At 33.7% G+C, this 11,736-nt stretch overlaps 2 protein-coding genes across 2 annotated transcripts; both read right to left on the bottom strand.

Annotated features, from left to right (window-relative positions):
* Positions 1-4,430: 4,430 nt before the first annotated feature.
* LOC132749361 (otolin-1-like) lies at positions 4,431-6,667 on the bottom strand. The gene is made up of 2 exons (XM_060739092.1): positions 5,894-6,667; positions 4,431-4,602 (listed from the first exon to the last, which is right to left on the bottom strand). Exons 1-2 carry the CDS (start codon positions 6,617-6,619, stop codon positions 4,462-4,464), a joined length of 867 nt encoding a protein of 288 aa, XP_060595075.1. The 5' UTR covers positions 6,620-6,667; the 3' UTR covers positions 4,431-4,461.
* A 1,838-nt stretch (positions 6,668-8,505) lies between these two features.
* LOC132749360 (uncharacterized) lies at positions 8,506-10,440 on the bottom strand. The gene is made up of 2 exons (XM_060739091.1): positions 9,631-10,440; positions 8,506-8,683 (listed from the first exon to the last, which is right to left on the bottom strand). The coding sequence occupies exons 1-2, from the start codon at positions 10,369-10,371 to the stop codon at positions 8,543-8,545; spliced, it is 882 nt and encodes a 293-aa protein (XP_060595074.1). The 5' UTR covers positions 10,372-10,440; the 3' UTR covers positions 8,506-8,542.
* Positions 10,441-11,736: the final 1,296 nt, after the last annotated feature.

Below are 11,736 nucleotides of genomic sequence, written 5' to 3'. Positions count from 1 at the left end.
AACCATGTTTACAAATCTTATTTTCGTAGTCGCTTTCTTGGGTTATTTTAGCATGCATTATTTCTATACTGTATATAAAAATAAGATAATATATAGACAAACATATTAATATAGTGTATAATAAACACATACTTGATCTACTAATCAATCATGTAAAGTGCCATAGAAATTGCATTAACTAGTGGTATAAGAGGAATACTCCGGACAAACTTTATTAATACCCTTTTCATTCAAACAAGGACCAAAACTTAGCCAAAAATCATTCAAGTGGAAAGCACGTGTATGTGCTTAATCGTTTCCTTTTATTTGATTTAGAATAAAATATTTTGGTTTGTTTACTTACTGTGTTATCGTATGGCAAAAGCGTTGCACAGATTCAGTTACTTTTACGGTATTTGCACATTCCTGCGTTACTGGATATGCCCGGTGATAAGACATACACTACATTTTGCGAAAATCTAAATATAGATTGATTTTAAAAAGTTTATTTGAAACACATAAAACCATGATTATAATTTGTTATAAACTCAATTTGATTTTATTAAAGCTTAAAGAGGTTTTGTTTATTTATAAACGTATCAAAATTAACATAAAGGGGCACTTTTGAATACCAAAAGAAGAGTTAATCCTTAAACACATAGTATAAGATGAAAATGCAAATTAAAAAACAGACATACAGTAATTCCTATTTCATTGCCATATAAACAGGCATTATCTGTGATCATCGTAGAGGTCCGGTGCGTATATAGGATAAATACTTCGAAAACTCATAAAAGGATTCGCAAACAATGATGCAACAGAGCGTGGCTTCGGACCACAACGTCCTTATACGTGTCATTGACCTTTTTTTTACCCGTATCTTAAATAACATACTAAATGGCTCAAATATCAGTTTCGAGGAAATGAAAATCATATCTATGAATTTCGTATTGGAGAACATAGCATGATGTTGTTGGTGACAATAAGCATTTAGTTACTGAAATCTTCATGACAATTCCAAGACAATTTCGCAGTTAACTTTTAACTTTGATGTTTAACAAAGTAATTAACTTAGTCCCAAGTGAACATTCTTATATCAGTAAATGATAAAAATACATATTCTTTATAGTTTATTTTATTTGATAAAAGCATAATCAATAATACATTGTCTAACAATTGTCAAGAATGTGAATTATCTGATCGAAGTTTAATAAATTCAGAAAACAATACTTGACTTCACATAGTAATTATTTATTATTATTTATTATCATAACACTATAACAGCAATGGAACTAGTTATAAGAACAACTAAATAAATTTGTATAATTTTCATATTGTTTTATATTTTATGGAAAGTAACCACTACCATGGAAATTATAATCACTATCATGGCAAGTGTAATCATTACCATGGAAATTATAATCACTTTAATGGAAGTGTAATCATTGCCTTGGAAATTGTAATCGCTATAATGGCAAGTGTAATCATTACCATGGAAATTATAATCACTATCATTGCAAGTGTAATCATTACCATGGAAATTATAATCACTACCATGGCAAGTGTAATCATTGTCTTGGAATTTGTAATCACTATCATGGCAAGTGTAATCATTACCATGGAAATTGTAATCACTATCATGGCAAGTGTAATCATTACCATGGGAATTATAATCACTATTATGGCAAGTGTAATCATTGCCTTGGGAATTGTTATCACTATCATGGCAAGTAAAACCATTACCATGGAAATTGTAATCACTATAATGGAAAGTGTAATTATTACCATGGAGGAAAAAAGGTCAAGGTTGCTATACGAAGTAAACGTGTTTTTCGTAAACAGCAGGCAAAACTTGGTTTAAAAGTGTAATATTGGATATTTAAACGTTTTGAAAAATATGTATCTGAATGGAAATTAATGCAGATTATGAATCTGTGAACGGTTTAGGCTTTTAATATGGAAAAAGATGATTAATTGAATAAGAAAGGTAAACAATAGTTTATGAGAAATCGCACGATTTTCACGTGTAACACGTAGCTTAGCTGAGCGTTTTTTGTCGACAGTTACAGTGTGTGCTTATTTCTCTACATATAACGGTGTGTATTAACAGATAAACATTGCAATAATATTGCAAAATGGCAAAAGATAAGGATACTGCAACTGGTGCGAGGGCAAGGTCGAGTGAAACAATTAGACGAGAATTCAGAGGCTGATACATCTCTTCCAGCTAGCCCAGTAGCACTGCTTAAGACACACACAGAAAACAGGCAAACAAAATGATAAACATAGTGATGTTTTAACACAACCTACTCTGAATGAACATTTAAAATCATATACTACCTCTGATGATATGAGCGACTTACTAAAGAACATGCAGGACAGGTTGGACAAACTTGCCTCACAGGAATTCATTGAAACAAAAATAAAAGAAATGATAACAAAATCAATACTCACTAAGAAACTTGATGATTTAAAACACTCAATAAGAGCAGATGTTCAGAAAGAGATCAACAGTGTTAGAGAGGAAGTGACGATATAAGTAACACGAATTTCAACGGTGGAATCCAATGTTGAAGAAATGAGGAACCAAATCTCAGATTTGGAGAGGAAATTGGATGTTATTGAATCTGAGAATAATAGATTGAGGAGTGATAAAGTAGAATTGGAAGAAAAAGTGGAGGCACAAGATATAAGAATAAAATCAGGTGAGATTAGAAATAATAATATTGAGCAGTATACTCGTCGAAACAGTCCCCGCTTGTACGGTGTTCCAGACAATCTAGAGGAAACAGAAGAACAAACATGTAAGAAGGTGATGAAAATTATGGACGATAAACTGATGATCAAAATTAACAGACCAGATTTAGACATAGCTCATAGAATTGGAAACTACCAGAAAGATGGCAATATAGTAATAATTTGTAAATTTGTACAAAGATTGCTCAAATTAGAGGTGCTGAGGCGGGTCTTGATTTTTTTTAAATTTCAGACTATCTCTATACTGATCTTGACAATACTAAGATTTTACCTGGATATCGTACAGATCATTCTTTAATTTTTACGTCATTAGAGTTCGGAAAATTTCAAAAAGGTAATTCATATTGGAAATTTAACAATTCCCTTCTTCGAGATGATATTTATGTAAATAAAGTAAAAACGGTTATTTTTGATACAAAAACCCAATATGCAACAAATATACCAGAAAATAATAATATTAATGATATTCCTCTGATTTGATATTAATGACCAATTATTTTTGAGACATTATTAATAATGACTATAAGCTATTCCTCACATAAGAAAAAACTAGAGGTAGATAAAGAAAAGAGTCTCACTCAAGAAATAGAGAACATTGAAAAAAGAACAAATTATTAATTATGAATTGCTGGACGCCAAAAAATCAGAGCTTTTAAATTTGAGAAAAAAAAATGGAAGGTAATTTTATAAGATCCAAAGCTAAATGGATACTTGAAGGAGAGAAACCCACAAAGTATTTTTGCAATCTTGAAAACAGAAACTATGTTTCAAAATTAATGAATTCACTAATCTCAGAAAATGGTCAGATTTTAAGAACTCAAGAAGAAATTTTGGTTGAAGTGAAGTAGAATTTATACAAAGAAAGGGAAATAGATAACATATCCTTAGTAAAACTTCTTGGAGGGTCTAACATACCTAAATTGTCAGAAAATAGTAAGCTATCAACTGAGGGAGAATTAACATTATAATGAAATGTTAGATTCTTTAAAACGAATGTCAAACAATACAAACCCAGGAAATGATGGTTTTACTGTTGAATTTTATAATTTTTACTGGAGTGATATTGGACTTTTACTTGTTAGATCAGTTAATTATGCATATTATATAGGAAAACTTTCAGTTACTCAATTACTCAAAGACAAGGAGTTATAACTTGTATTCCTAAAGGAAACAAAGGTAAATTGTATAAAATTTTGAAAAAAATGGAGACGTATCTTTTTACTAAATGTCTCGTACAAGATTGCATTATCAATAGCTTTTAGACTGAAAAATAAATTAAAAGATATTATAAATGAAGATCAAACTGGGTTTTTGCCAGGCAGGCTAATGGTTTTCAACATAAGAATGCTTTATGATTTATTATTTCACTCTGAAAAGCATAACATTCCAGGGTTATTGCTTTTAATTGCTTTTGCAGCTGCATTTGATACTGTGTCATGGAATTTTAAGCACAAGGTTATAGAGTTTTTTTAATTTTGGTCCCTCAATAAAGTCTTGGATTAGATTATTTTACAAAAATACAGAATCATGTGTTATTATTTATGGAACATTCGCGAGTTATTTCTAGAGCAAAAACCCACTTCCTTTGTGTAAAATTGTAATTTTATTATATTTTCGATACAAATATATATGTATATGACAACTTGTCAACAGTTAAGTAAGTATTAAAAAGTATTTGGACTTCTGAATATGATTTCTAACTACTGATTTATTTCCTGAGCTTATTTAATACACAAGAAATCCAGAAAATGTACAGTAACGCCAATGTTCACGCGAACGTATTGACCCATCGTTATGTGTATACTCCTGAATCCACACTGACTGTCCTCTGTTTACATGAACTATCACCGTGTTGCTGCTCATAGACTACAATATAATGACCATTGCTATATACAACATTATAATCATATTGATTACTAAACTTTGCTATTTTTTACAAATTAATATTCTGCAAAACTCTATAAATGAATGCATTTTTTTTTTATATATTTTATCATCTTTTATAATTATTGTCTGGGACGGGACAAAAAGTTGTTTGTCGGAAAGCACATTTATTGGTTATAATATACTTGTTTTCGTTGCAAATTTGTAGAAACACATTTGACACGTGTGAGACACAGATAAAAGATTCAATTTTATTGTTTTTGAAAGGTCCGTGTGTTTACGTTCTCTTTACAGCTACATGTAATTGAAATACCAGTGTTACTTCAAACGTTAACTAAGTGAACGGCAGTGGAACTTTCAACCGATGTGCAGGGGAGTACTTGCGCCTCTATTGAGTCTTTTATTGTGCCAAAGCATTTGAATAAGCTTGATTTATTAACACTTAACATGCATTTACCTCTTCATCATTGACAGGACTCACTACCATGTCAACCAAATTAGACCCATCCTTAACTAATTGTAGAACACTTATATGGCCGCCGTCAACCACGCTGAAAGTAAATAGGTAGAGTCCGGTCACTGGAGCTGTAAATATTCCTGTATAGGTGTTATATCCAGCTCCGTCGTTCGTAATGGCCTTGTCAAAAACAATATGGTGTCCACTCCCCATATATGATTAATATCGTGACTAAGGTAAACTGAGAAGGCCACAATTTCCACCTGACGCCTCCGCCTTGGTTTACCAATTATTTCATTATCCTTTTGTTTACCAGGTCGAATAGCTGAAGCCTTTTTTCTCGTGTCAACATTGAGCCCAGTCACGTTTTCCACTTCGAAGTGTCTGTCCGTATTATAGTTGACAGTGATGGCTTCTTCCTTCACAGATACTATATTCTTTGACTTTATTTCTTGTCTTAAGTCTGTTAATGATTTTATCATCTCCATAATTGTCCTTTTCTTTCCGCTTTTCCTGCTTTTCTAGACGTTCAATTCGCGCCCCATGTCTCTTAGACCCCTTTTTTGTATTTCTTTTAGACGCATATGTGTAGTTTTATAGAAACACAGATTAAAGAACAAAATGAAAGATTCGATTTTATTGTTTTCGAAAGGTCCATGTGTGTAAGGTTCTCTTTACAGCTAATTGAAATAGTACCGTTACTTCAAACGTTAACTAAGTGAACGGCAGTGGAACTTTCAACCGATGCGCAGGGGAGTACTTGCGCCTCTATTGGAATAGCATTTGAATAAGCTTGATTTATTTACACTAACTTACCTCTTCATTATTAACAGGACTGTCTACAATGTCAACCAAGTTTGACCCATTCATAACCAATTGTAGATTACTAGTATGGTCGCGGTCATTCATGCTGAACGTAAATAGGTAGAGTCCGGACACAGGAGCTGTAAATATTCCTGTATAAACGTTATATCCAGCTCCATCGTTCGTAATGGCTTTGTCAAAAACAATATGGTGTCCAATACCCATATGATTAATATCGTGACTAAGGTAAACTGAGAAGGCCACGACTTCTATTGCACGCCTTCGTCTTGATTTACCAATTATTTCATTATCCTTATGTTTACCCGGTTGAATAGCTGACGACATTTTTCTTGCGTCGACAGATACATTGGTCCTAGTAACGTTTTCCACTCCGAAGTGACTGTCCGTATTATCATTGTCAGTGTTGGCGTCTTCTTTCACAAATTTTAATTTCTTTGACATCATTTCTTGTCTTAAGTCTGTTAATGATTTTATCATGTATATTATTGTCCTCCCTCTCCGCTGTCCCTTTTTTTCTAGACGCTCAATTCGTGACTGCTGATTTGTAACGATTCTTTCTAGACTCTGAACTTTGGTGGCCAGTTCCGAAGTCCTTTCTGCTATCATCTGCTCAACAAGCTTAGTAATCTGTACCTCATTTTCTATCTCAACACTTGCAGACAAAATAAAAGTCTCAACAAAAAGAAACACGATGATATTAAGATTTTTGACTAACATTGTTGACCAGTTATATCTCCTGCAGTGAGTGTAAAAACAAATCTGATGCGTCACAATGCCGACAATCTCTTCGTGTGAAACCTGACGTTGTCTAAGATAAGAACAAATGAACTGTTGAATCATATTTGTGTTTCTGTACTTGTTATTATTATTAAATGAATCGGTATGTTCAAGTCATGATTTAAACAAATACAAAAAAGTAGGGATTTATTTGCATTCAATGGGATAATGCACGCAAATAAGACACATAGACCCCTTGACTGCATGATTTCCTTTTTTTTTGTTTATTTAGCTAATTATAATTGTTTTCTTTTTGTGATATTAGTTGAGTTTTGACTGTTATTTTTTATTCATTTGTTTGTTATAACCAGTTGCATATTACATGCCTTGATTAAATAAAAACTGAAACTGAAAATGACTTCTCGAAGACTTAGTTAGTATATTAAACATAGTATACGAGTTATGATGACTTTTAGACCCCATATCTCTTAGACCCATTTTTGCATGACTTTTCCTCTATATCACTTTTTATGATAGTTCGAGAAATACTTTAAAGGAAATAGCAAATATCTTAATAAATAATTTGTTTACAAGATCCGAAAAAGAAATTGTACAATATTTTCCGATATATTTTGAAATATTGAACCCTCATGAATGGCATACTAGTAACTATAAATATTTAACAAATAAAACATGACCTTGAGGGCAATATGCAAGTTTACGGACTAATTGGTCAGACCTCAGAAGGTATATGGCCCGAAGCGCATATTTCAAATCCCCTCAGTGCATGACAAAATTGAAGTCTGGACACGATTGTTGTGTAAGTGGGGATGCACGGACAGTCAGACGGACATGAGCCTTGGCAGTCCGGACACGAGTATGTGTTTCTATAAACTCTGTTTGTGATATAATGAAACTTCAAAATGTCAGTGTGACCTTGACTTTTAAGGTAGGGCATGATTCTTGAACGCGACACATATTTTTGATGTGGTAGACATAAATGCCAAGTTATATTATAATCCTTCGATGCATGACAAAGTTTCAGTCTGGACACAGACGTGTACCTATTAACTCTAATTGTGATATAATGAAACTTCAAAATGTTAGTGTGACCTTGACCATCGAGGTAGGGACATGATTCTTGGATGCGAGACATCGTCTTGATGTGGTAGACATAAATGCCAAGTTATTATAAACTCATTTGATGTATCCAAAGCTACAGTCCGGACACGAATGTGTGTACCTATTAACTCTTATTGTGATAATGTGAAACTTCAAAATGTTTGTGTGACCTACACCTTTGAGGTAGGGAGGTGGTTCTTGGACGCGACACATCGTTTTGGTGTTTTTGATGTGATAGACATTTGTGCAACGCTATTTCAAAATCCTTCAATGTATAACAAAGTTACAGTCCGCACACGAATCAAGTGGGGACGTACAGACAGACAGACAGACAGACGGACGGATCCTGCGATTTTAATATGCCACCCTTCGGGGGGGGGGTAAAAATATGAATTGCGATTCAACAGTTATAATATATGAAACTCTTTAGTTAACGTGGGTATAACACTGGCTGACGTCTCAGGATGTTTCGGCCTAACGGCCTTGACATTTGTTTTGCAGAAACATCCTTCGATATCGTCCCAGCCAGTGTTATATCCTCATAACTAACTTGTTTTATATACTATAACTATTACGTGTATGAATTTGTGTATTACTTTTGTGTTGCGTAACTTCGTATAAATCTTAAACAGAGATGATAATTCAATGTTAGATAAAAAAAATGCTCATTCTGTAAGAACCAAGCTTTAAAAGCGTGCATGTATATTTTAATGTTTTGTCGCAAAGAAACTTACAAAAGGGACAAAATAATTGAAGTACAAGTATATTGTTGTATGGATATTTTAATAAAGTCTTCTAAAATCAGTATAAAAACACTCCAGAAAATGTGCAATATCTCCAGACATTATCTGAAAAAATGGAACCCTCATGTATGTTGTATTCTTGAACCCATACAGACTGTCCTTTTGTTACGCGAATTATCGCCGTGTTAGAGCTCATCGTCTACAAATACAAAATAACAACAATATTTTTCGCTTATAAAAACACGCACACACACACGCACGCACACACACACACACACACACACACACACGCACACACACACACACACACACACACACACACGCGCTATTTACTACAGTAAAGTCTTGATTTAGATAATGCATATCTACCCTAAAAATGCGAACAAATCTATATTTCAACCATTTAAGGTCCAGATGTTTTAATTTTGTAATTCAATTGTCATGCATTAGACCCGATATTTTGAGACCCGTGACGATATAATACAACCAAGCGTAACAGAATTCTTTCGGAGATGTTCAGCTCGCGGAGAAAGCACGCGGCAGATCAAATCATCCTAAGTGCCAGGGATGATTTGATGACCAGTCGTGACTAACACGGTAGGATGTGGCCACACAGAGTGTCACTTTGTTAGAAAGAAATGCTCTGGCCGCAGTTGTGGTCGTCTCCTACAACCACCAACGAACGACCAAAATGGTAAAGAATAATAGCATGACAAATCGTCGCTGGTAAAGGTACGAACATCGTACGAAATCAAGTGCGCACATATTCTAGCCTGTTTGGTTATTACCGGTGGCCTGTCTACAAACAAACGGTCTTTAATATTAACATACCCTTTTTTAGCTAAAGAAATAAGTATATGCTTTTACATAATTAGCCTATTTATTAGACTGTCGGCATATTACATTAACTCTCACAGATTTTATTCAGTAATAAATATGTTTTCATGTTATAGATTAATTCATTTTTGACAAGCATGGAGTCGCATCTTGACCACGATCTACCAGTTACCTACCAGTAACAAGTTCTAGCTATATCTTGGGTACTTAAAATCTGATTGCATGCATATTGTTTTATCAATTAAGGCGAATGAAATTACTTTATATCTTAATTTGCCTTTGGGCTCTTTTTTATTTCGTGAAACATACCTCTATATTAGAGACTGGGTCAATAATGATATCAACGATGTTATTGCCGTCAACCACCAGCTCCAACATGCTTCGTACATAATGGGAATTCGCTGAGTACGTAAATAAGTATAGTCCGGTCAAAGGCGCAGTAAATATGCCCGTGTGAACATTGTATCCTGCCCCTTCATTTGTAATAACTCGATCGTATACGATATGATGGCCAAGTCCCATATGGTCAATGTTATGACTCAGATACGCTGTGAATGCGACAACCTCCGGAACACGCCTCTGTCTGTATTTCATTACTCTTTTGTCTCTCCGATTAGAATTTGGTCTACTTGTAGCCAGCTTTTGTTCTAAATCAATTGAAGCGTTTCTGTCTTTGCCAATTAAACTGTCCTCAGTATTGTTAGCAGATACATCAAAGTTATCTTTAACAGTATCCGGTAAATCTTCATCAGGAGTTGTCCAGCTATTTGATTTCAGCTCGTGATACATGTCAGCCCACAATTTCTGTACATAGCTTATAATTCTTTCATTACGTCTTCCCTCCTTTTCTAGATTGTTTATTCGCGACTGTTGGTTTTCAACGACGTTTTCTAGCTTTTGAACTTGAATTTTCAATTCCAATGTTTTATCAGCAACTATTTTCTCTATAAGCTCCGTGATATGTTCTTCATTAACGATGTTTACGCCCTCAGAAAGACTCAAACTTTCTAGAAATATAAAAGCTAAAATCTGGAATAACTTGGCAAGCATTTCTCTTGAGGCAAACCAATTTCGTTAATGATCTCTGAAATTATTTTAGGGGATTTTATCTGTGGAAACGTCACTGTAGAGACATTTGCACCTAGTTTTACATGTACATGTATATATTTGTGGCCTTAGAGAGTTATCATAATGACCTATATTGTCAGATTAAGTACGTTTGGGATACGCCGATATTCATGCACATAAGTATAAATGGTTTGAAGCTGTGTACAATGTATTTATGTTATATATGTCTCAAGTTGTGATGATTGAGTCTATCCTGTATTCTGTATCAACTGGAGATATCGGGGTTGAATGTATTTTTTTCCTCGGATGCTATAAATAAATTTAAACCAGATGCATGCATTATATGTAAATATTTGTCTTAAATTAGGAAATTAAACGTTTATATTTTCAGACATGATTCAGCTTTTCATTTCTATCACATCTATTAAAATCTCGTAATCAGAAAAACAGATTTTCAATTATCACTATTGTAGAAGGTTTATTCTGAACGGAATGCAAATACACGGAAAGTACAATGTTACTATGTTCAATGTAAATGATAAATAATAAAGACACAAAAGAATAAAGCAACTATTTTGTTTGTAATTACAGCAGATGGGAAAATTAATATGATATCCTGAAAGGTGGGGGCCGAATAAAGCTCAGGTGAGGTCTTCACATAAGTGTGCTATACGCCAATTAAGGTTGTTTCTTTTTAATATCTCACTCCTGACTCTATATATACTTATCAACCTGATACAATTTTCTATTTTAGTAACAGTGACATTGACCCTAAAGGGACAAAAGGTAATCCCAAGCGAAGTCTTCAAATAAGCTTGTTATACTTAAGTTTCATTAAAATATCTCATTCCAAAGTCTAGTTATTGACCGGAAACTGATTTTCTATTTTAACTTACAGTGCGTTTGGCCCAAACTCGATCCATTGGAAGCGAAACATTCACATAAGCTTGTTATACACTAAATTTCATTGAAATATCTCATTCCAAACCCTTAGACTAGTTATTGACAGGAAACCGATTTTCTATTTTGAGTAACAGTGCCCTTGACATTGACTTACTCCCCATAACCAATGCCAAGCAAGGTCTTTACATAAGCTAGCTATTAACCAGTTTGATTAAGATAAGTCAATCTGCACTAGTTATTTAGAGGAAACTATCTCGTTCGACACCGTCCGCCAATAGCCTGCTTTACCCAAATCTAATAACAAGGATTTTCAAAATTGAAAACAACCTGGTAAAAAAAGTGAGTGAAAGTCATTCTGTCAATATAAATTTCAGAGGAAACTGACCTCACATTTTGTTTTATAATTACAACTATTTCAAAGCCTTTTCATGTACAAAACAAGGC

This window comes from Ruditapes philippinarum, unplaced genomic scaffold (assembly GCF_026571515.1).
Source record: "Ruditapes philippinarum isolate M1 unplaced genomic scaffold, ASM2657151v2 ctg4757_1_1_1_1, whole genome shotgun sequence".
Taxonomy (NCBI): domain Eukaryota; kingdom Metazoa; phylum Mollusca; class Bivalvia; order Venerida; family Veneridae; genus Ruditapes; species Ruditapes philippinarum.
Note: the sequence above shows the minus strand (reverse complement) of the source record. Positions and strands in the feature narration are given on the sequence as shown.

What these genes read in the sequence shown, in the direction of transcription:
- LOC132749361 (XM_060739092.1), bottom strand. Translation starts at nt 6,619, where the DNA reads ATGTTAGTCAAAAATCTTAATATCATCGTGTTTCTTTTTGTTGAGACT. An exon ending in GTCCTGTTAATAATGAAGAG is followed by an intron (nt 4,603 to 5,893) that starts GTAAGTTAGTGT and finishes ATTATATTGTAG; the next exon opens with TCTATGAGCAGCAACACGGT.
- LOC132749360 (XM_060739091.1), bottom strand. Translation starts at nt 10,371, where the DNA reads ATGCTTGCCAAGTTATTCCAGATTTTAGCTTTTATATTTCTAGAAAGT. An exon ending in ACCCAGTCTCTAATATAGAG is followed by an intron (nt 8,684 to 9,630) that starts GTATGTTTCACG and finishes TTGTATTTGTAG; the next exon opens with ACGATGAGCTCTAACACGGC.